Raw genomic sequence first — 26,121 nt, forward strand, 5'->3', positions numbered from 1 at the left:
CCCTCAGTATTTGTTGCTCATAATGATGAAGTGAGCAAACTTTGGCATGAGCGATTTGGTCACTTAAACTATCGCTCCCTTCAGCATCTATGTAAAGAAAATATGGTGACAGGTCTTCCTATGGTATCTTGCAGAGATGGTGTTTGTTCCGGATGTGTACTCGAAAAACATCATCGGGACAGTTTTGAAAAACGTGCCTCTTGGCACGCCTCAGCCCCTTTACAGCTTGTGCACAGTGATTTATGTGGTCCACTTCCTGTTGCTTCATTCTCTGGCTGCAAGTATTTCTTAACTTTCATTGATGATTTCTCCAGACGCACTTGGGTATACTTCTTAAAACTCAAGAGCGAAGTATTTAACACATTTTTGGCCTTCAAAGCCTTTGTTGAAAAACAATCTGGACATCAAATTCTTAAGCTAAGAACTGATAATGGTGGAGAATATGTTAAAAACACATTCATCAACTTTTGCACCGAAAATGGAATTCAAATGCAACATACTGTTCCATACACTCCACAACAAAATGGTGTAGCTGAAAGGAAAAATCGCACCTTAAAGGAAATGGCTAATTGTATGTTGCAATCTAAAGGACTCAGTCTTAGTTTTTGGGCCGAAGCAATTAATTGTGCAAATTATATAATCAATCGCACTCCTACTAAGGTTCTAAAGAATATCACTCCAGAAGAAGCTTGGAGTTCCATTAAACCAGATGTAAGTCACTTTCGTGTTTTTGGAAGTGAAGCATGGGCCCATATTCCAGATGAAAAGCATAAAGCTTTAGAACCTAAGAGTGAGAAATGTACTTTTGTTGGATATTCTGAAGATGTAAAAGGTTATAGACTTATTCCATTTAAGTCCAAAAATGTTATCATTAGAAGAGATGTAAAATTTGATGAAAATAAATCGGCCTGCGAGCCTAGTCCGGCGGATGTGCCACCTCTTCCTATCTCTTCTACTTTTGAAAACATTTCTTCTTCAGATGATGAAAGTGAGGATGACAATCCTCCCCCACCTCCTCAGGATCCTCAACTTCCAAGATGGGTTCGTGCTACTCGGGATGCAGCAGGTGATCTTGCCGGTGATCCTACAGATCAGCGACGTACACGTTCTCAGTTTGAAAGAGCCTCTTCTTTACTGGCTCAAGCTCCAGTAAATCATGATCCTGACACTTTTGCAGAAGCTTCAGGCCATCCACATTGGGAAGCAGCTATGAATGAAGAATATCATTCATTGTTGGCAAATGATACATGGGATCTTGTTCCTCTACCAAAGGGACGCAAACTTGTTAGATGTAAATGGGTTTACAGAACCAAGTATGGACCAGATGGGAAAGTTGATAAACATAAAGCTCGTCTTGTTGCTAAGGGCTTTTCACAGGTTGAAGGCATTGACTACACTGAAACCTTCTCCCCTGTTGCCAAAATGAACTCTATCCGCCTTGTTCTTTCCCTTGCTGCCTCTTTAAAATGGGAAGTCCATCAGATGGATGTTAAATCTGCCTTCTTGCATGGGGACTTGCATGAAGAAATCTATATGGAACAACCCATTGGCTTCATCCAAACAGACTCCAGCCTTGTATGTCGACTTAAGAAATCTCTTTATGGTCTCAAGCAAGCTCCTCGGGCTTGGTATGCCAAAATGGATAGCTTTCTTTTAGAATCTGGCTTTTCTAGGTGTTATTCTGACAATACTGTCTACACCAAGAAAGTGGGCAACTCTCTTATCATCCTTGTTCTTTATGTTGATGATCTTATTCTTACTGGTAGTGATCCCAACCTTATAAACCATGTGAAGTCCAGCCTTAAAAAGAAATTTGAAATGACAGACTTAGGACACTTACACTATTTTCTCGGTCTTCAAGTCTTGCAATCCAAGGAGGGTATTTCCCTTTCCCAGTCCAAGTATGCTTGTGATATTCTTCGTCATTTTCACATGGAAGACTGTAAGCCAGCCCCTTCTCCCTTTCAGTCTGGAGTCAAACTTTCAGTCTCTTGTACTTCTCCTGAAGTTGATGCTACCTTATACCGTCAACTTGTAGGAAAACTCTTGTATTTAACCCATACTCGTCCTGACCTTTCCTTTGCTGTTGGCCTTGTTGCTCGTTTTATGCAAAACCCCCGTGAAAGTCATTGGAAAGCAGCCAAAAGAATACTTCGTTATGTTCGAGGTACAATACAGTTTGGGATTCATTACAGTGCCAAAGCAGCTCCTCTATTAGTTGGTTTCACTGATTCTGATTGGGCTGGTGACCCTGATGATCGGAAGTCTACTGCCGGTTATGTCTTCACTCTTGGTTCAGGACCTATTACATGGGCTTGTAAGAAACAGGCTGCCATTTCTCTTTCGTCAGCAGAAGCAAAGTATCGTGGTGCCGTGGAAGCTAGTAAGGAAGCCTTGTGGCTTCGTCAGATCCTATCAGAGTTTGGCTTTGAGCAGCAGCATCCAACCACACTTTGGTGTGATAATCAAAGTGCCATTCAGCTATGCAAAGATCCAGTCCAGCATCAGCGCAGCAAACACATTGAACTACACATGCACTTCATCAGAAAGCTCATTCATGACCATGTTCTTGAAGTGCAATATTGTTCAACAGATGATCAGGTTGCAGACATCTTCACAAAGGCTCTCACAGAGGCGAAGTTCACTAAACTTCGATATATGCTTGGAGTTCAGGAAGTTGTCACTAAGGGGGGATAGGCTCTAGTGCCTCCTTCCTTCTCCTATTGTGTCATATTTGTAAATCCTTCAATCCTATCCCAAGTTGTTCTTAAGGGGGGATGTTAGGATATTCCGACACATAGGAAATAGTTAAGTTCAACTTGGTCTAGTATAGAGTTAGGTATAGAGTTAGGTAAAGTGTGTTTCTTTACTGTTGTACATTTTGTAACTTACAATCCGACGGTCACGATATGTAGTGATCCGACGGTTCACTCTCTCCTCGGTATTACCGACACTTGATCCGTGGCTTGACACCCGATTGGTCCATGAGTTCTATTTAAAGCGCATGGAGGGTCATTGTTCGGGTAATCCGTGCATGAGAGAAGCTTATGTAAATTTTCATTCTTTGATTAATAAATTGCCTGTAGTAGCCACGTTGGCGCAGGCCGTGGACTGTTTCCCTCTTTGAGGGTTTTAACCACGTCAAAAATACTGGTGTATTGATCTGTGATCTGGTTGTGAGCGGTGTCCTTTTGGTGTTCTTTCTGAGGAACTTACCCTGTAAATTCCTACACAATGGACATGCTATCTCAATCGGATAAGAACTCTAACTGTTCCTTACCAATCCCTTTTAAAGGGACTACCTTTGTTTGCACATCAGCATCATCATGTGAATCATTCTGAGACACATCATTCATGGAATCTTCACTTCCATTTCTGCCATCTTCTCTTTCCACTTTCTTCAGCTTTTATGGAAGCATTGCTGGATTCAAAGTCCAACATTTTGCGGCAAGATGTCCTTGCTTATGGCAGTAAGTGCACTGTATGTGCATCCTCTTGAAAACATGATTTGCCTTGTCCAATGGACCTTTGGCTTCTTGCTTCTTTTCCTTCTTCTGCTTCCTGTATGTGGCCATTCTTTTCCAACATCTAGAAACATCATGGTTATCCAAACCACAAAAGGAACATGCAACTCTTTTCCCATACATATGTGGAAATTCATCATGCTTTGCAAAATCAAAAGGAATGTGTTTAGAACAAGATTTATACCTGCCTCTTTCACCTTTATTGCCTTCATGAGGAGGTGAAGCAAATGAAGAAGTGGCTCCCTTTGGAACACCATCAAACTCTTCAACGCTGTTAGAGTCTCCCCAACTCTCTGGTTCAAGTGTGTGCTTCTAAACACCCGCATCCTGCAATTGATGTTTCAAGCTATTGCTTTTCTCTTGAATACGACCTTCACACTTCTGAGGTAGAGGACATGAAATGAAACTCCTTCTTGGGACTGTTTCAATGGCCTTCATGGCAGTTTTGGAACTCTATCCATAAGACTGTCCATAGCCAAGACCCAAATATTTAGGCCTTTCCTTAACCATTATTGGTTCAACAATGCTTTGTGCATGCTTTCCCAAGCCCTTTCCTTCATAGCCCATCTTGGACATTAGCTTGGAACCTATGCCTTTAGTATGTTTCTCAAAAGAACCAATACAAGCATTCTCAGAAGAATTTGAAGACAAACTGGAATGGCTTACCTCTTCTTCAAGTTGGTACTTGAGTAAGGCTTCTTGGGCAACAAAGCTCTGTGTTTCCAACTCATGCATCCTCTTCAGGTTCATATTTGCAATATGAAGTTGCTTTTCCATTTCCTGCAGTGTGTCAGCAAGCAACTGCTTCTCTTCCTTTATGGAATTCAGCTGCTTTCTAAGCATGCTGCTCTTCCTTCCATCCTCATACATTTCTCTCACCATATCCATCATGGTGGACAATTCTTGCTTCATGTCTTCATCAAAGAGTCTTGTGAAGAGAGCAGAATTCGAGGACTCATTTGTAGAAGTTGTCATTATGCCAATGACTTCTTCTTTCTTCTTGTCCTTCCTGGACTAAGCTATCAATAGCTTTCTCTTCGCCTTTGCAAACTTAAACAATAGTCAGTCTGCAAAACAAGCATACAATCAACCTCTGACTGTTTAAACACCTTCCAGACAAGCAGTCTTTGCTTTGTCAATCAAGCATTCTGATATAATCCTTCCTTGAAGGTGAGGTTAATCAATCTATTGCTCTGATACCACCTGATTTGAAAATGGGGCTCTTAGGCTTCTTGTCTAGCTTACAAGAACCTCTCCCACTTCCAAAGCTTGAATTTTCCCAAGTCTATTTGATTAACCAATGCGGAATTAAGAAATGCTTTAAAGTATAGGCATATGCTTGTTTTTATTGTTGGCTGTTATGTGCTTTAAATCTGCTGTGCACGATGATATTTAAATGTGCTTGAACATATACATAAATGCATATAACAGTGAATAAGGCAGCAGAAACAACAGACACATAAGATGGCAAATTAATTTGGAGTTCACCCACAACTCTTGGGCTACATCTCCATGAGCTCTTGTCAATTTGACTTGGCTCTCTGGGATTATGGTGTAAGTCTTTTACAAGTCTTTGACTCAACTCCTGCTGTTCTACACATAAACAGTGGGTTCAGACACCTTTTTATCCCTTGGCTCTTGAAGCTCTGGCTTTTGGCTTTTGGCTCTTGGCTCTTGGCTCTGGCTCTTTGGCTCTTGGTTCTGGCTCTTGGCTTTGACTCTGGCTCTTTGGCTCTGGTTCTGGCTCTTGGCTCTGACTCTTGGCTCTTTGGCTCGGGCTCTTGGCTCTTTGGCTCTCCTGCTCTGGCTCCTTTCTGCCTTCTGCAACCTTCACGCTCTCTGGCTTTTCACTTGAACTTCAAGTGACCCCAAAGGCTCCCTCAGCTGCTCCTTTTTCTTCTGCGCTGCCTCCTTGGGCTTCTGCGCTGCTCCTTTTGCCTTGGCTTGGCTTTCAGCAACAGACAGTCTTCAACAACAGCTCGGCCACCAACATTAACTCAGCAACAAACATAATTTGGCCACCGTTCTACAACCCAGCAGCCCTTGTTTTCTGCCGTTCTGTGGCTTTTAAGCCAAATCGCGCTGCCTGTTTATCTCCCCTCTCGGGCTCTTTGTCTTCAAGCTGCTGTCCCTTCATTTTCCTCTTAGCGTTAGCAATCATTGCTAAACGCTTCTTGGGATGGATTCCACCTATTTGGTAACGGAAATGGCAATCGACGCTTAAAATTCCTTTGAGCAGTTGTTTTTTGTTTACACAGAGAAACGCTGCCAAACACGGGAAAATCCACAGAACACACAGTTCCGGACTTCAAAGTTTTATAAACCCGCTTTATATCCCTATCATGTCTGCTTGGGGATTGCTTATCGCAATCGCAATTGGCCTGCCCCTTTGTTTTTCGTTTAATAAACGAAACATGTGAAATACATTAAAAATCACATTTGGCAGATTTCAAAATATATATATTTTGCATTCCGAAACCCTATCGGGTCTGGCCATATTGCATCGCTAGTCGCAACAGCCCTTTGGCTTCCCCTTTGGTATCGCCGACGTCGATCCGCCGATATCGACGATCTCAGTCGGGCTATCGCGCGCATATATATATATATATATATATATATATATATATATATATATATATTATATGGTCGCTCCATTGTTTGCTGATGGTGATTTGCTGATTTCGGCGATCGCTCCATCGCATCACCCCGGTCCATCGTGCCATGCCTCCGCTCCGACCCGCTGATCACCGCCGATGCGATATGCTGATCGGATCTGGACTGTTGATCGGCTAGACTTGACGACCCCTGTGCATTCATTGTGCCAACCTCCCGATATGCCTCATTTCGCTATTTTCTCATGTTTTTAAGCCTCCGATAGTGTTATCCGATGAGTCCATAACTCCTTTTGCGCTTGTTTTTCCCTTTTGGGAGATTAGGAAGACTTAGAGGGTTTTTAGACCCATACTTCAAGGGATTTTTGCCTCTTTTTCCTATGAAAAAGGGCAGCTTCATTTTATGACAACTTTCCCATTTGAAATCCGTTTTCGCCCATTCAAGTTACGTTGGATTCAGAATGAGGAGATCTCTGCAATGAGCTTATTTCCGAGAGCAGCCTGCGATTTTCATTTTCCTCTGATTTACAAAAGATTTGTGCCATTTGGCACCTTTCACCTCTTGCATGAAGTCTTTTAGACTTAGAGGTTTATCCAGGATCTATTTTTGGATCACTACATTAGCCCCTAATGATAAAATAATGTGCAAATAAAAACCCATATCGGTGACAAGCCCACCAAACTAGCTAACAAGTGTAAAAATAAGCCTCATAAGGGGCCAAATAATAATATGTACATGTCGTAGGGCCCTCCAAAGGCATAATAATATCCAAAAGTGCCATATTGAGGAATAAATTCCTTGGAATATGATGGACAAGGTGGTGGCCCCTTGTTCTCCAAGTAGTAGACTTGTGGTGCTCCCAGTGGGTATGAGGGCACATAAATGACCCCATGGGTCTCCATATGAATCGAAGATGCCTGTGGATCCTCCGCAAGGGTCCAAGTGGTGGAATGAATGCTGCCATGACATCGTACAAGTCCCAGGACCCTTGCCAAGAGAGTGGGGCTCTTGTGGGGGCCTGCTGGGCATAATGTACCAAGCATATCACCATCATCCCAAAAGTGGATCGCTAGTAATCTCTGAGCATCCGTGAAGATCCGTGGAGTTTTGTTTGCTGTTGTGGAGGCCAATGGCTCTCTATGCACACCCTACATGTGCCAATGTAGACCTCTGGGGGCTAGGATCCCATTTAGGGAGACCAAACCCAAATGGAAACCACCTGTAATCCTGCATAAGATCTAATGCGTTCCCTAGGCTTCCAGTACATCTAGTCATTAAAATAATCGGGTAAAAGAGCTTACAAATCATGGATAACAACGTGGGCACTTGACAATGGCATGCTCTTTCGTAGTGGGCTTTGGCATGTGCTGGTGTCTCCAAGCTCCAAAGGGGGTTAGCCAGTACCTTATTAGGTGGTTTCAACCCTTAAAGCGGATAATATGTCCAAGGTACATCCCTGTAATGGGGGTGGCAAGTGGCAAATATGTGGAATGGAGTAGGGAATGATAAGGGCAATCCTGGGCCACATAGTGGGGCATAGGGGTAGTTAGGTAAGGGGAAGCCCACACCTGGGTATGTAATGTGTAGGGGGGAGCAATTGTGGTCCATGAGGTGCCCCGACTTTGATTTTTCCACCCTTATCTATAAGCCTTTTACCTTTTATGAATTTCTGTAATTCACTGCTCAGGGCTCAAAGGACAAGAGCATGATATGTAAGATATAACAGTGATTACTGCCTTTCAGCTAGGGCGGTTCATTGCCCTCCAAGGGTCAAGACAATCATGGGTTCTTGAATGATAAAGGAGATTCATCTAGGGCGCATGGAACCAGGGTGATGGCCATGGATTGGGGTAGAGCTCATGCATTGGCTTTTGGCCACATGCTGATTATTTTGTCCTGTCCATCTTTTGCATTTTGTGGTACAATTTCTTGTTAATTGTGGTCAATTATGCTTTTTCTTTTTCTTTTAATTGCCTCAACCTTCGGCGCATCATTCTAGGTTTGACCCAAGGTGAGGGCAAGGGGATAGGGAGGCTAGTCCTATGTGGACCCAGAATGGGAATGTGGAGCCAGGTGGGAGAAATGATAAATGGGTATAGTGAGTGGAAAGGGAGTAACATGTGTAGGTAAAGGAGCGGGACCACGCACCCAAAGTCGGGGTTTCCCAAGTAGTAGCACCGTAGAACCAAATGGTCAATAAAGGAGATCCCACGGGACTAAGATCGAAGAGTAACAACCAAAAGAGATCAAGGGCACAAGAGCACAAAATAAACCCACTCTTTTTGCCAAATCCCCCCATCAATCCATACCCTGAAGTATCCATGATAAGTAAACCCAATACTCAATTACCAAATGACAAGACATACCTTTAGATTCAGGAGGCCCACCTTCAAACATACGATCAATACAGGTGGGTGAGGGACCACATGGCTGGCTCAGGTGGCAGAGAAATGACACAATGAGCTAGTAGGAGGCATCAAGGGGCTACTGGTTGTTGGCTAAGGTTCATCATGGAGAAAAATTTCTCTTGGAGATATCACCCACAAAATGGTTGGTAATAGGGATCAAGGACAAAGATACCTTTGTTATGTTTCAAATTGTTGGTATGTTTCGAATAACACAAGACTCAAAGCGCTCTAGCTTTATGTTAGTCAAGACATTTTATGAAGAACTAAGAAACCCCGTTCCTTTGGATATATTGGGATGTGTGTATTCATGATGTAGGGTCGAGATCTTTTGCAAAACCAATTGGATTGTCAATGATCACGAATTCAAAGTAATCACTTTTTCGGTGACTGAATTCAATTGGAAAATTTTGGTCAATTAAAGTAGGGCTGAAGAACTTTGGAAATAAGTGATGATTTGAAAATATGGTGTAATTAAAGAGTCAAGGAGATCAAAAAATAAACAAAGATCTGACAAGACTAGAGATACATTTTTCTATTGGTATGGAATCCATCAAACGCTGTACATTTCAAAGTTAGAGCTAATCGAGGAAATTTGATCGAATAAATTCAGTCACTATGGAAGGGTGACCACGAGGCCATTTGTGTTGGCTTTGTTAGGGCGGGGAATTTTTCTCTTAGATGGATTGAGATGAGTAAAGCACAGGAGGATTGTGAAGCTTGTTTTTGTTGTTGATAAACTTAAACCAGTGGTGAAGAAAATGGCTGCTTATAGTTCATCCATGCTCAAGAATTGAGAAGAGATGATTTATTAGTTAGACTCTAAGGGCAACGAGATTGATGTTTACAATGAGTTTAGAGCATTAACAACAAACATCATATATCACACTGCATTTGGTAGTAGTTACAATTGTTGGAAAATACAATGTGGCAACTGTTAAATCCAATTTTCCTTAACCTTAATACTTGTTTGTGAACTTTCTTATTCTTCTTTGTGTTTCTTTATTAAATCTTCTTCATCAAACAAATATCAAGAGCAACATAATAAAGACAATGGACACAGAAGTTAGGCTCCAAGCCAGGGCAAAACTCTTCCAAGGGGAAAGCCCATAAACTCTTATCTTCTTATAGAATCTGCTTCAAATGAAACAACAAAGACCCAAACCCTAGACCAAGTCCTCCTCCAAGTACCCTTCCAATATCACAGCTCAATCCTGCATCAACTAGCTTGGAAGCTCCCAGCCGCTGCTTCAACCACAACTTCGACCTTGCAACAACTTCGTCTAGCAACTTCGGCCCTGTAGCTACTATAGAAACCCTAATTCAGCGTCTTCAAGAGATCCTTCTTAGTGCAAAGACAACTCCTCCCAAGGTTAGCTAGGTCAAGATAGAATATTCCTTCTTCCAACAACTTGATATTGCACTTCGCTCTCCTGCAATTCAGACCTGTAGTTTTGACCCTCTTTGTAGCTGCAGTAACCCTAGACTTTCGCACGTGTGAGAGAGATTAGCCCAAAAACAAGATTTTCTTCCTTCTTCTCTCCTCCTAGACCTTCACTCTTCTCTTTGAAATTTGAATTGTGACTGGAGGGTTCACCTGGTCAGGGTCTACGAGAGAAGGTGGGATTTGTTATTGTGATAGAGGGTGGGACAAGAGGGGTACTCGAGAGTTGGACAGATGAATGAATGAATGAACTAAGGTTTATATTTTTAGTTTTTTTTTTTTTTTTTTGAAAGTTCTTAACCTTTCAACTTGAGCCTCAATGAACTTCAACAAACTTGATTGAAAGCTGTGTAAATGCATTTGATTTAAACGTTGAATTTGAGTTTGAATTGAAGTTCACCTTGAAGTTCAGTGAATTACACCAAATCTGTTTGGATTCACTTGAAGTTTGGTGAATTTTGGACTTTAATCTTGAAAATTCGTCGAACATGGTGATTTAGGAGAAGAGAGTGTTCACCATGACAACATAGTTGGAACCAATTCCAAGGCACTGAAGTATCTCTGGAATGAAGGACCTATCCATCCTAGCATATGCGTTATCAAAGATGATTTTGAGAAAAAAGACTCCTAACCAGTTTCTGTAGCCCATTCCATAGCGTCCCATGTATAAATCACAGTATCAAGGATAAATCTGCCTTGGACAAATTCTGTCTGCTCCTGTCTAACAATTCACAAAGCAACTCTTTGCTACTTGTTAGGGAACTTTGCTGCATGACAAACAAAACCTTTTCCTTTGACAATCTGGCAACCTCTCTCAATTAAGTGGTTATCAAGTTGATTTTGAAGAAGGCGTCTCAAGAAACTATTGGGGAATGACAGCCAATGTTGCAAATATTGGTGATATATTGCCAACGTTGCGATATATCACGATTCTTTCAGCTCAATAATATTATTGCTAGAAAGAATTGTGTGTTTTTTTTATAATATTTACAGCTCCAATATGTTGAAAATTACCATGATATATCAGCCAAATATGGTGCAGAAATGGAAAATTCAACTGAGTTGGGATTTTTGGAGATTTTTTGCTCACTATGAAGTGGGAAAGCAGGGGATTAGGAACAAAGGGGTTACTGTTACATTTGACAATAAAAGGGCTAGAGAGAAGACGTTGCTTTAGATGCTTAAAATATTGAAAAAAATGGATATTGTATTTTTTAAAGTATGCATATATTTTCCAATATTTTCCCTGATGTTGCTGATAAGTCTTTTTCTAGACCATTTGTGATTATTTTCTGACACAATGTTTGCAACATTAATGGAAGCCCATTACTCTTCATAGATTTTGGCTAAGGTTTTTTGTTTTCTACAAATATGCTTGCAGTTTTCTAGCATACCCTTGAAAGTTTGTGTAAAACAGAAGGGTAAGATAAGTTTATGAAATCCTAGTTGTTTGGTAAATTTGATATTTGAATATGTGACTATTGGCTAAATATAATCTACCTGAATGTGTTGCAAAAATGTTTCTGATGTACAGGAAACATATCCAAGAAACATGTTTTGATAGTTTCAAGGAAATTATCTGGTTTAACTGATCTTCTATTTAACAGGAGGTAGGCATCAAGTTCTTTCCCTTCTGATAGTAATATGTTTGCAATACTTGAGAGCATCTTTATCTCCAGCCAAAATTCCCATGAATTTGGTATTAGATATTCATGCTAAGGAAATACTGACGTCTCTGATTTTCTCCTAAACTGCATATGGAATGGAAAAATGTCATTAGAGCATGTGCTTTAACCCTGCATACAGAAACATAAATTAAAAATGAAACAGATATGAGCTGCACAGTCCATTTAGATATTCGTTTCAAACAGTTATGTATTGTCATTAGAGGAGTGCCTAATGCAAGCCGAATGATAAAAACCAAACTTCTGGTCTTCCTCTAGTGTATTATAGGAGTTCATTGGATCACATTGCAGTAATATTTAAACAGTCTTAAATAAGTTGATTATACTGCAGAATTTTATATATGTTTTAGGGATAGAAATTGAATCAGATTCCTAATCAAATTGAAAAAAGGGTCTTTTTTGAAGGGAGAATAGAATATACTCGGTCAGAGATTATCTATTTTTCATTTTCAATGCTTCCGGCGCAGTGGTATAAAGAAGAAATTGAGATGTAAAAATTTGAAGAAAATATTCTGAAGGATTGCATATGAGAATGGATGACAAATGAAAGCATAGAACTCACAAGAATGATAAGAAGATTTTCTGCTGTTAGTCCAATCTATCTTGAATTGCTTTTCTAGAAACAACAGCATAAATTACATTATAAAACAATATGCATTTACATCAAGATTGCCAGGACCAAGGGCCAAAAAGTGGTTACACAAGATTCCCTTTCCTGCAGAAACAAGGAAGGCTTAGCATACCCGCTCTGGCTTCCACTTGAAAAGTATCTTTCCTAAGAATGGCGTTCCTAGTTGAAATGTAGATGGCCAAATCTGAATCTAAACATAGAAGCGTCTCCAAAGTTGAACGGAGTATTCTCCTCATCAAATGTTGCCTGATAGCATTGTCTCCATAATGAGTTGATTGTTAGCCTGTTCACACCCTGCATACTCCTGCTTGTCTGCCTTCCACGCAATTGTCTCCAGAGTCCAAACATAATCCCTTTCCACTGAAGAGGACAGGCAAAGAGTACCCAGCAACAATACAGGCCCAAAACATTCTATGATTCTTGCAACTTTGCAATTCTACTGTACAGGCTTTATATTCAAGGTTTGTGACAGATCACATATCTGATATCATCCATTTCTAAGCCCAATGTGATGTAGTTGATCCTTTACTACTAAACTGTTAAGGAAGTACCAACCACCCAAGCACTTGAGTCTTCAAAGGAGATGGGGCTTTGTGATGCCTTGTCAGTTCCTAATCCACCTTGTTTTGCTGTCTTAAACGTTACATTTCTTGTTAACATGATCTACCACTGAATGAATTGCCCAAATCTATTCTTTAGTTCCTTGGTTTGCTAAACCACAATGGCTTCCCATAAGATCATTTCCCATTCTTCCATTAAGGTCCATGAGCATCCAGCTTTAGCTGAAACAAAGTTCAAACAATCATCTAGGATCATCCGACATACAGCAGTAAAATCAGGTTCATCTACTTTCTGAAGTCTTTATGACTGATTGAGAACTCTCTAAAGTAGCCAATTACTTGTGCACTTATCCCACAAATCAACCAACCTATGAAGGGCTTAATTTTTCAATTGTTTTCCTGCAAAGGAAGGAATTAACCCAAGTTTCCCCCTTTCCATCGAGAAAGTCTGAATGGATTGTGCAGTCAAATCCCTCCCTTGATGATAATTCAGATTGTGTTATTGTAATTATTTGGAAACCAACTAGAAAGCATGCCATATCCTCTTAATAACACACAAACTTGAGATCTTAAAGACTTCAACTACACCATATCACAGAGATTGTAGTGGCCAAGTATGCCATTGATATGTATATGTAAGATACCCCCTAGGAATATCTCAATTTTTCTACTAAAATTTCTGAGTTTACTTGGTTTTGTCAAACAGTTTGTATACATATGGCTGTAGGTGCACTTTTTGTGTATTTTTTTTTAAAATGTAAACACAGTACCAAATAGTTGCCAAAAAAATATCCCAAATAACAGCACTTAACTCATATTAAACTCAGCAGAGGTACATACCTTTATTAGACACTTGCAACAGTGATATTACTCCTGTTTCTCCTTTGTAAATAACTCAGAAAATTCCAGCAATGCCTGGCTCAGAGTAAACTTGACCCACAGGTACATTAACAGTAGGAACTTTGCCTCCAAACAAATATACTCAGCCACAGAAATAAGCAAGTCTGATACAGTGAATATATGCATCCCTCCAACATGACCTCAACAACTAATGACTTCCAGCAGCTCGAATAGTCAATATGATTGGAAACTTGGCCCTCTCAGATCAGTAATCTTGGCCTCCCAAAAATAACTGTAAGTCAGTCCCCAAAAAGCACGGAACTTGTCCCCACAAAATAGCAAACTCGGCCAGCAAGCAATAGAAGGCAAACTTGGCTCAATGAACAGGGGATATCCTTGACAATAGATTCGGCCATCCAGGTGGGTAATTGGCCCCTTCAAACAGCTAATCTCAGCCCTCTCAACGGTTCAAAACTCCGTCAGCAACTACAGAGATGAACGCGGCCCTTTATAAGTGAAATTCGAGCTCTTTTATGACTAAACTCATCCCTGAGAGCTATGACAGAACTCAGTCCCTTAACAACTGAGATAAATTCGTCCCAATGCACCAACAAGCACAGTGATGACTTGGCCTGTATAAAGAGAATAGAGAATACTAAAAGATAGAATAAAATCAACTGATAACACCTTTAATTCGTCTTTATTTCCACTACTGCCTTTATGTTTGTCAACATTAATGCCCAATTTCGAAATCTGAGTGATTCCGCTCCAATATCAGCTAGGGTGTATAGTTTCAATATCGAAACCAACAACCATAATGAATGTTTCCAAAAACCCTGTTAATTTTTCATTAATAATTGTTCTATGCTGCAATTATTACTTCAACAATTTCCAATAGCATTCAAATTAGTAAATTACAATTTCCACTTTTTCAATCAATATATAATAGTAGAGCAATAGTAGATAGAACAATCATACAATGTGTACAATGAAAGACAGCCAAGAGACGAGACACAATATTTGGTCAATGACCAGGGAAAAAACTCCACAAGGGGGAAAACCCTTTGCAATTCTTTTCTATTAGATTGTCTTCAAATGTTCAGCAGAGAGATTACATCATCCAAGAGTCAAAGTCAAGCTTTGACTAACCAATATCCAATATCCAACCAAGTCAATATGCCATGCAATTTACCCAAAACAGAGACAAGAGAGAGACAAAGTCAACAAAAGTCAACTCTTGTGCAAATCTGTCCAAGTCAACAGCAGTAAACAGTAACAATGTGTGCCCTAACCAGTCAACAAAATAGTCCTCCAAGAGCTCGGTCAAAGGTCAATGGTTTGGGCCTTCTTTGCTGGTCAACCAGGAGTCAAAACAGTGCAAATCTGAGCGGTCAACCTTGGTCAATACAGTGATGTAGCCTACAGTCAGAGTCTGCAATAGGTCTGCGGTCAAAGTGCCTAGACTTACTCGATTTTTGTGCTCTCCAATGCAGCCTAGTCAAACAGAAAAATCCCAAGGGAAAATGCAGTCAAAATCAGTCAAACAACCCCTGGTCAACGCTGGTCAATGCCCTGAAACAGATCTGAAATTTGGCCAATCTGAAAGACACTTGTCCCTTCGCATGTGTGAGAGATCCCTGCAATTCCTGAGTTGTACGAACCAATCAATGAAGGAGAGAGAATAATGTGTTGTGATGTGATGATGCCAAATGAGGAGGACTTGTATTTATAGGCGTTGGAGGAGGGCTAACTAGCCTTTAGGCCGACCTAAACAAATGTGCCAATGTGGGTTTCATCATCAAAAATATAGTTTTCCTTGTCCAAATTGAGTGCTTCAAAAGTCAATTTTGGTCATCTCGAAAAGAGGAATTTAGTAAAAAAGTTGGAATTTGTCACTGAGCTGCCAAATTAACACTCCCTTTCTGCTAGGGAGAATTTCCAACTGCATCATGCATCCCTGCTTATCTTATGTTGAAGTCGATCCATAAAAAAATGTATTCAATTCCATCCTATTGAAGTTGAGGGAATAGCCAACTTTTTTATCTTGAATCTAAAGAAGAAGAATTGTTGCAGGGGAGCTCCAGCTACCACCTTGAATCTATCACCATTGGGGAGACTCTGCTACCACGCGGAGTCATCATCGGGGAGACTCTGCTACCATGTGGAGTCATCATCGGGGAGCCTTAGCTACCACCCAAAACTAAAGACAATGGGCGAGATCAAACCTACCCCAATGCGTAAGGATCACACTCTATCCCAAAGTCCTTGACAATAGGTGAGATCAATTTACTGAAGGTAAGGCTCACAGTCTACCCTATTGTCCCTGATAATCCATCATAACCCTAAAGAGTCAGATTGTAGAACACTTGCATTCACCAACTTGGGCGACATCCACCTACTGCAAAGGGTAGGGATCCCATTGGCTAGATGGGGAGGTTATCCCATAGAGTGGGGAGGATGTTAACTGGGGCATACTCTGACTAGGGGAGATCCCAAGTCTCTACATCCTATCGGTCAGAGGACTCTCATCCCCAAGAGCTCATTAGCTCCATTCCTCACCCTGGGAGCTCAACCAGGGGGGAAGAGCATTGCTCAATGTTCTTGATCAACTAGGACCCTTATCTGAAAGGGTCATCTCAATTAGTCCAAGTTGCTCTCTGAAGACCAAGAACTTCCCTTTCGGCAAAGCCTTGGTGAGGATATCGACTATCTGCTCATTTGTCGAAATGTGAAGGAGTCTCACAACTCCTCTCTGCACCATGTCTCAAATGTAATGATATTTGATCTCGATATGCTTGGACTTGTTGTGGAACATAGGATTCTCTGACAAACGAATCCCACTATTGTTGTCGCAATAGATAATTGTCGTGTCCAAAACCTGCTCAAATAGCTCTCCAATGACTTCCTCAACCAAACTGCTTCACAACTTGCTAGATTGGCTGCAATATACTCGACCTCAGCTGTGCTAAGGGCTATAAACTTTTGCTTCCTGCTCATCCACAATATCATTGTTGATGTTTCTAAGTCTACTAGTTAGAAACCCTCCATGCACTTTACTGATTTATTCCTACCTACTTGTTCTGTTACTTAACAAGTTATTTACAATGTAAATACTAAAAAAACACTAGTGCATGCTCAACATATTATAGATCATCAACTGAAGGAAACGGAAACAATCACACCAAATGACACCGTTTTTTTGGGACCAGTGTCCCCGGAAAAACCCAATGCGGGAAAACCGGTGCAACTATCTGAGGGTTTTCTTATTAAGCAATTTCAGAGTACAATTTGGGTGTCGAATCCAGCTTACTCAACAAAGAATTTCCTTGGCAGTGGTACCTCTCAGTCTGAGGCAAATGTCCAGGCTGAAACTCTAGATAAACCCTTCGACAGCTCCTCAGCTCTTCCCAGCGCTGGCCCTGCGTCACCCTGAATGGGTCTGCATCAGCCTCAGGAGGCCCTGCAACGGCCTTTTGGCCCTCTACGTTAGCAATGCTGGCCTCTTTGAAGCACTGCGTAGCGCCCAATTGCCTCTGCGTGGCCCTGCGTGAGCTCTGGCTGCTACTGCGTCACTCTCTCTGGCTTTTGCGCTGCTCTCCCGGCTCTATCTCTGCCTCTCTGTCTCTCTGTACTCAATGCCCCGATCTGCAACTCCGATCACTGATTCTATCTCTCTTAGCAAACCCCGCTCTAGAGAATAGAATGACTAATCATTTGATGTACTCTCCAAGTGACCGTCAAGCCCACTCTTATAGTTTTCTTGTTGACATATCAACAGTCGAGATTAAGTCCCTAGTCAATGGCTAAGATTAGATCTGGCTTGATCCATGTCTTTTGGGCCATTCTAACATAGTTTTATATTAATCCACATTAATATTTTAATTTTCCTAAGTTTAGACTTAGGGACTCCATTAAACATGTGAATTATTTTAATATCTCCTGAACTGTTTGGAATCTGCCCAAACCCTTTCTGAGTATTGGAGATCTTATATGCCCCAACCTCTCCACCAAATTCCGTGGCTAGAGCACATTCGATGCTACCCCAAATCAACACTCCCTCTTTAGTGAGGAGTGTGCTCTAGTAATACTCCTCATTGAGTATCACCTTGATCATCTGACATCGGTCCCTGTGCTGATGCTAGGCTTGCTGCCCATCATCCTCTGCACTGTTGCATCCTGGACTGCTACCCATGGCTTTGCCACTGCCACTGTTGCATCTGTACGAAAACTCCCTCTGCATCTGCTCTGCTGCTGGTCCTTTCTCCTAACATTGCATCTGCACTGCAACTCCTCTCATCATGCTGCATCGTGTTGCCCACTGTTGCACTGCAACTCAGTTATTGAGAAGTAAGTAATTGATCTCCCAACTTTGACCTCTCTGTTGGGCTAGAGACAATCCTGATGCTGAAGCTCCCTCTGTTGCTAACAAGTGCTCTGCGCTGCTGCAACAATTCCCTGCATCACACCGTTGCACACCTCTCTGTGACATTCTGCACTGGTGCAACACTTCTGTGCCACTCACATTGCTGTAGCCTGCTAGCCTCGTGCTGTCTCGGACTCCTGCTATTATGAAACCAACTCACAAAAAGATAGAAAAGATAGATGAACGCCTTATAAATTAGCCTCTTCGAGGGGGCAACCTCCTTTACGTTACACAAATGAACAATTCTTGGATGATACAAATGACAAGACCTCCTTTCTATATATAGGAGTCTAAGGGGTCATAATATAATTAGAGCCGACATAACAATATTAATGTAAGGGCACAATAATAACAATAGTGGGCTTCTATGGGGCACAATAATAACAATATGGGGACTACATGGGCACAACAATATAATAAGGTGGTTGTACTAATAACAATAAGGTGTTACACTAGTAGTATAGGGACCTTACATGGGCACAACAATATAATAAGGTGGTTGTACTAATAACAATAAGGTGTTACACTAGTAGTATAGGGACCTAACATGCCCTTCTCCTTCAAAAAGTGTTGTCCTCAACGCTTGAGTAGTTCTTGATGCTTCTGTATAAATTCTTGTCCTCCCACGTGGAATCTTCAACGGGTAAGTTCTTCCACTTGATGAGATACTCTGAAATTGATCTATTTTGTAGTTGTCGATTTCTCGGTTCTGTGACTGCTTCAGGTTCCAATATGATTTTTCCTTCCTTGTCAAGTTCTCGCAATACTGTTTGAACTGGGATCTTCTGCAACTTTTGAATGAGTTCCCACTCCTTTGAGCATATGGATATTTGTAAGGCCTGATGTTTGGAGGAACACTCCCTGGAATCAAATGAATAGCATGATCATGATCACGAATAGGTGGGAGGCCTTTGGGAATCTCAAATACCTTGGAATGATTGTCCAAAACGTTTTGGAGATCAGGGGAAATACATGATTTCGATGTGGGATCCTCTAGTGAACATAATTGTGCAATTACGCCTCGTTGTTCTTTATTTAGAAGCTTTGTCATGCTGTTAGAGTTGATTATCTTTCCGGGTTTCCTTTCGATACCTCTCAATTCAACTTCCTTTCCTTGCCCAAAAAATTTCAAGAAAAGTTCTTGAAAATTAAAAGTTGTCATACCCAAAGATTGTAGCCATTGGACTCTTAGTAAAACATGAGCACCACCCATTGGAATGGAAAGCATTGGGCTATTCAATACATATTCTCCCATTGATAGCTTGATATTATGGCACTTTCCAGAGCAATTTATGGTTCCTCCACTTGCAACCATCACTTGACACTCTGATGCTGGATATAGGGAGCAATTCAATTCCTTGGCTATCTTACAATGAATAAAATTATGGGTACTACCCGAATCAATCAACACTATTATCTTTTTCTTCTTGATATGTTCTTCTATCTTGATAGTTTGAGGAGTGGTAATTTCTTACAATCCATTACAAGATATGGTCGGATTCATTTCTTGATGCTCGATGTGATCTTTCACTTCTTGAACATTTTTCTTCTTGATATGTCCTGCTATATTGATAGTTTGAGGAGTGGTAATTCCAGCCAATGCATTACAAGATATGGTCGCATTCACTTCTTCTTTCTCGATGCGATCTTTCACTTCTTGAACCTTTTTCTTCTTGATATGTCCTTCTATCCTTAGAGTTTGAGGAGTGGTAATTTTTTCCAATGCTTTACAAGATATGGTCGGATTCATTTTTTCTTTCTCTGGGGTGGGTTACTGGTGTATATCCTCTTCTTTTGATGTTTCTTGACCCTTTTCTTCCTCCTCATCAACTGAAGGAAACAGAAACAATCACACCAAATGACATCGTTATTTTTGGACCAATGTCCCTGGGAAAACCGGTGCAGCTATCTGAGGGTTTTCTTATTAAGCAATTTCAGAGTACAATCTGGGTGCCAAATCCGGCTTACCCAACAGAGAATTTCCTTGGTAGTAGTACCTCTCAGTCTGAGACAAATGTCCCGGCTGAAACCCCGGATAAACCCTTTGGTAGCTCCTCAACTCCAATATGCCCCAGAAACCCCAACGTCAGCCTTTTTGGACTGCGTCAGCCTCTCTCTGCCCAGCACTGGCCCTGTGTCAGCCTAAATGGGTCTGCGTCAGCCTTAGGAGGCCCTGCGTCAACCTTCTGGCCCTCTGCGTCAGCAATGCTGGCCTCTCTGAAGCATTGCGCAACTCCCGGTTGCCTCTGCGTGGACGTGCTTGAGCCCTGGCTCCTGCGCTGATCTCCCAGCTCTATCTCTGCCTCTCTACTCAATGCCCCTGAGTTGCAACTCCGATCATTGATTCTATCTCTCTTAGCAAACCCTGCTCTAGAGAATAGATTGATTGATCATCTGGTGTACTCTCCAAGTGACCCTCAAGCCCCCTCTTATACTTTTCTCATTGACATATCAACGGTCGAGATTAAGTCCCTAATCAATGGCTAAGATTAGATTTGGCTTGATCCATGACTTTTGGACCATTCTAACACAATTTTATATTAATCCACATTAATATTTTAATTTCGCTAAGTTTAGACTTAGGGACTCCATTAAAAATATTAATTATTTTAATATCTCCTGAACTGTTTAGAATCTGCCCAAACCCTTTTTGGGTATTCGAGATCTTATGTGCACCAACCTATCCACTAAATTTCGTGGCTAGAGCACATCTGATGCTACTCCAAATCAACAATCATGGCGGATCCTAGACTAAAACAACATCTGGAAGTACTCTTCCTGTCGATAACATTGCCAACCCAATCTGCATCTTTATATCCATGTAGTCTAACATCTCTAGTGGCATATCTTAGTCCAAGGTTAATAGTCCCATGTAGATATCTCAATACATGCTTGGCAGCGACCCAATGTACATGGTGAGGCTCGGTCATAAACTGGCTCAAGGTGTTAACTACAAAGCATAAGTCAAGGCGAGTGTTCACGAGGAACGTCAGAGCACCAACTAGTTGTCTATATTCAAAAGGATTTGCTAAGTGCGGTTCGACAACTTCTCCACCTAGCTTTTTGAAATTTCATCTCCATAGGTGTAGCAAAGGACTTGCATTTTGTTGAAAAAAGGATAACTAGGTTCGGTCTTCATAATAACATTGTAATTATGATTTTGGTGAACAAGAAATGAATTTATTATTATGCTTGCTTCATGGGTTTCATGATTAGGAATTTTTATGTATAGATGGCTCCCATCGAGAGCCTTAGGATTTATCTTTAAAGGTCAAAGAGTCAATAACATGAAGAACCTTTCTTGGGCATGTATCAAATGCATTTGAGTCATAAACATTGTCAAATAGCCCTTCAACGATAAGCACCCAATCCTCTTCTTATGTCGGCCTCTAAGTGCACAAAGGAATGTTAGTTTTTGGTAGCATCGAAAGTGCTCTAGCCTTGAAAATTGGTGGAGAGGCTAAGACACATGAGTTTTAAAGAACCCAGAAACCATTTGGTGAAATTCCACCCGGATTGTATTTTATTAAAATAATTAATATTTTTAATGGGGTTCCTAAGTCTAAACTAGGAGAAAATTAAAATATTAATGGGTATTAATCAAAATATGGGTGAGAATGATCTAGAAGGTAGATCAAGTAATGTTTTAATCTTAGCCATTGATTAGAGAATTAATCTCGGCCGTTGAAGACTCAACAGGAAAAGTATAAAATGGAGGCTTGGGGTTCATTTGGAAACACACACAGAGAGATTGAGGAAATTGATTTTCTGAGGTGAGAAGTTCTTAGGAGGAAAATCGATTGGGGAGATCTTGTAGCAGAGGGGCAGTGACAATCCGGGAGAAGGACTTTCCAGAGAATATTGACAGATAGGCAGAGAGAGCTTGCAGAGAGGCAGCGCAGAAGCCGAGATAGTTGACGCAGAAAAGTTGTCTGTCATGCAGAGAATTGTCGGAACAGTCGAAACTGTCGGGACAACCAGAAGAGCTGACGCAGCGGCAACGCAGTAACCAGGAGAGCTGACGCAGAAAAGCTGCTTGTCACGCAGAATCCAGAACTGTCGGAACAACCGAAACTGCCGGGATAGTTGACGCAGAGGGCAGAGAAGGTGATGTAGGGCTGATGTAGAGCCAACGCAAAAATAGCCGGGGTTAGCCAGTCTTGTGCCAGATCAACTAGAATTGTGCTAGGTGAAGTGAGGTAAAACTCACTCAGATTTTCCACCAGTATTTTCTTTGTAAATGATTGTTAGATGAGCATCCTAGATTTGTATTTAGATATTTCTCCTGCATAATAATAAAACCCTCAGGTTGCTGCACCGGTTTTCCCACAGTGGGTTTTTTCGGGGACTATTGTCTCCAAAAATAAGTGTGTCCTATATATCTTGTTCTTTGCTATGTTTTCTGTTTCATGAGATCAAATATTTAAATTAGTGTAGGCTGCAAAAGTAGTTTGCTTCAGTATTCAGAAGAATAACTTGGTGAATGTAATTTAAAAATCAAGTAGGTGAAGTAGATTCAGATTTGCTGCAATAGGGGTTCCTTCAAGTCTAGGCATTTTCACATTGTATCAGAGGTTTGATTTTGAAACAGGAAGAGCAGATTCAGTGCTGAACAGTGAAGACGAAAGCTTCACTTGGCAACAGTTCGAATCCCCTTGGAGGGATTGCACAGTCCTTGCCGAGAAGCTGATCCAAGGAAATCTCTCTCTGAGTGAGTCGACAAAGGTACGATTTCCGAATCGTGAGCTTGCAGAGGCAGAGGGAGTGACACAGAGCCTCAACACAGTGCTAGAAGGGCGCAGTTTCTGCCGGGGCAGAAATCTGTTGGAAAAGAACGAAGACACATAGTAGGGGAATTTTCTCCTCAGAGAACTTTCCACCAGAAAGTTCGAATTTCTCACTTGCTAGGCAGTTGTGCTAAGCAGTGACTAGAGGAGTCAGTTCGACAATTGGGTGAGATGGCATCGCATGGGCTCAAAGATCAGGATAGGTTGGATGGAGCCTCCAACTATGTCATATGGAAGACCAAAATCTTAGCTGTTCTAGAGGAATACAATCTCGAGGCCTACGTCAAAAGTGTTGTGGTTGTTCTTGCTGACAACGATCAGAAGAAGAAATACAAGGTCGAGCAGGGGAAGGCAAAGAGGTTGATTCTCGATGGAGTTCGAGATCATGTGGTCCCACACTTGCAGGGAAAGGATACAACCTGGGAGATGTGGGAAGCCTTGTCTTCTCTGTATGAAGGCTATTCCGAACAACAAAAGATGTATTTGGAGCAGAAGTTGCAGCGGACTTTGATGCAGAAAGGAGAAGGGGTAAACCTCTATGTTTAACGTCGTCAGGACATTAGAGACCAGCTTGCTGCAGTGGGGTCCACTCCTTAGCCAACCACAATGGTGAGGATAGTGCTGAATGGAGTCTTAGATGAATGGCTAGTTTTCGTCCAAAGCATATTGGGCAGAGAAAAACTACCTTCATGGGAGGAGATGTGGGCGACCCTTCAACAGGAGCAGTTAAGGAGGGACCTAGTGAAGGTCAACTTCAGTGGTAGTAGTGGGAGTGGCTCAAAGACGAAGGAGGAGGAAAAGTCAACTCTAGCATCGAAGGGACAACAAAAGCAAAAGCAAAAGGACATTTTGAAGGTGAAATGTTTTAGATGTGGCGAGTTGGGTAACTTTGCCTCTCAGTGTCCTTTGAAGCAAAATGATAAGGACGAGAAGCATGATCCCAAGGTTGTAGCCGCGAAGATTGACAAGGAAGAGTATGCCATGAGTGCCCACACATCTCTAGGAGGGAGATGGGGCGATATTGAGCTGTAGTCGGGAGGACTACATGTGGGCAGGATCCTTGAGGAGTCCACCTCCTAGATCAATTCCTTGCTATGGGAGCTCGGGATTCAGCGGTAGCGAGATGGTCTTAGTGACATATGATGTAGTGGATTGTTTGGAGAGATAAACGCAGTGGCCGAGACTAGGAATTGATTAACACAAAGCAAGGTTGGAAGCAGTGCAGTTGGCACAATGCAGAAGTCAGCAGCAACGCAAAAGATTCAGAGGATCAGAGACTAGAGCAGTCAGATTCCAACATCCATGGTATTATGCTAAGTTCAGTTAATTTTGGATGTTTTTCAGTTGCCTCTCAGTTACTGAGTTGTAGTACGAATGCAGTGTTAGCAGTGGCAGTGCTAGCAGCATAGCAGATGCAGCGTTTGAGAGGGAGCTGTAGTTCAGATGCAGCAGTGGCAGCATAGCAGATGCAACGTTTGCGAGGGAGTTGTAGTTTAGATGCAGCAGTGGCAGTGTCAGTGTCATGGGTAGCAGTACAGTAGCAACAACAACACAATGTTGGTGGCAGCAACAATGTGGAAAGGGAGATGCTTCAGAAGCAGAGCAGCATGTAGTTGGGCATTGTTGCTAGAGCACTTTCCTCTCTAAGAGGGAGTGTTAGTTTTTGGTAGCATCGAAAGTGCTCTAGCCTTGAAAATTGGTGGAGAGGCTAAGATACATGAGTTCTAAAGAACCTAAAAACTGTTTGGTAAAATTCCACCTGGATTGTATTTTATTAAAATAATTAATATTTTTAATGGGTATTAATCAAAATATGGGTGAGAATGATCTAGAAGGCAGATCAAGTCATGTTTTAATCTTAGTCGTTGATTAGAGACTTAATCTCGCCCGTTGAAGACTCAATAGGAAAAGTATAAAATGGAGGCTTGGGTTCCTTTGGAAACACACACAGAGAGATTGAGGAAATTGTTTTTTTGAGGTAAGAATTTCTTAGAAGGAAAATTGATTGGGGAGATCTTGCAGCAGAGGGGTGGTGAGAATCCAACGAAGGACTTTTCAGAGAATACTGACAGAGAGGTGGAGAGAGCTTGCAGAATGGCAGCGTAGAAGCTGAGAGAGTTGACACAGAAAAGTTGCCTGTCATGTAGAGAACTGCCGGAACAACCAAAACTGTCGGAATTGCCGGAATTGCTGGAACAACTGTGAAAGTTGACTCAGAGGCAACATAGTAGTTGGGAGAGTTGACGTAGAGGCAACGCAGTAACCAGGAGAGCTGACGCAGAAAAGCTGCTTGTCACGTAGAATCCAGAACTGTCGGAACAACCGAAACTGCGGGGAACTGTCAGAACTGTTGGGAATTGCTGGAACTGTCGGAACTGTTGGGAACTGTCGGAATTGCCGTGAACTGTTGGAACTGTCAGAAACTGTCGGTACTGCCGGGAGAGCTGATGCAGAGGGCAAAGAAGGTGACGTAGGGTTGACGCAGAGCCAATGCAGAAATAACGGGGGTTAGCCAGTCTTGTGCCGGATCAACCGAATTCTGCCGAGTGAAGTGAAGTAAAATTCACTCAGATTTTCTGCCAGTATTTTCTCTATAAAGGATTGCGAGATGAGCATCCTAGATTTGTATTCAGATATTTCTCCTACATAATAATAAAACTCTCAGAGCTGCTGCACTGGTTTTCCTGCATTTGGTTTTTCCGGGGACTATTGTGTGCAAAATAAGTGTGTCCTATGTATCTTGTTCTTTACTCTGTTTTTTGTTTCATGAGATCAAATATTTAAATTAGTGTAGGCTGCAAAAGTAATTTGCTTCAGTATTCAGAAGAATAACCTGATGAATGTAATTTAAAAATCAAGTCGCTGAAGTAGATTCAGATTTGCTGCAGTAGGATTTCGTTCAAGTCTAGGAATTTTCACAAGGAACTAGTGTCAGCTCATAAAATGAAGACACAACAGTTCACTATCTCATGTCGACGTATTATGGAGACGAAACTGCTATAAATACCTTGCTGATCTTCGCATAAGAACAGGAACAGAGACATAGATTCTCTGAATTTTTCGGATGGGAATAGGGGGTCTGAAATATCCATTACAGGAGGACACAATCTTGGATGCCTTTGCAATTTCTTGGGTAATTACAATGAGTAATAACAATCTCAATCTCCTCAGTGGTGACAGTCTCGACATATCTATGATGATGATCTCGG

General features: G+C 41.5%; 1 protein-coding gene across 1 annotated transcript in view; it reads left to right on the forward strand.

Annotated features, from left to right (window-relative positions):
- MAP1D (methionine aminopeptidase 1D) overlaps positions 1 to 26,121 on the forward strand; it is a 494,905-nt gene that overhangs the window by 65,785 nt on the left and 402,999 nt on the right. The window contains exon 2 of the mRNA XM_089372168.1: positions 11,521 to 11,596. Coding sequence (XP_089228294.1) covers positions 11,521 to 11,596 — 76 coding nt within the window. The remainder of the gene's footprint in view (positions 1 to 11,520; positions 11,597 to 26,121) is intronic.

This window comes from Pinus tabuliformis, chromosome 8 (genome assembly GCF_031772625.1).
Source record: "Pinus tabuliformis cultivar Carrire ecotype Pingquan chromosome 8, CPIR1, whole genome shotgun sequence".
Classification (NCBI taxonomy): Eukaryota; Viridiplantae; Streptophyta; class Pinopsida; order Pinales; family Pinaceae; genus Pinus; species Pinus tabuliformis.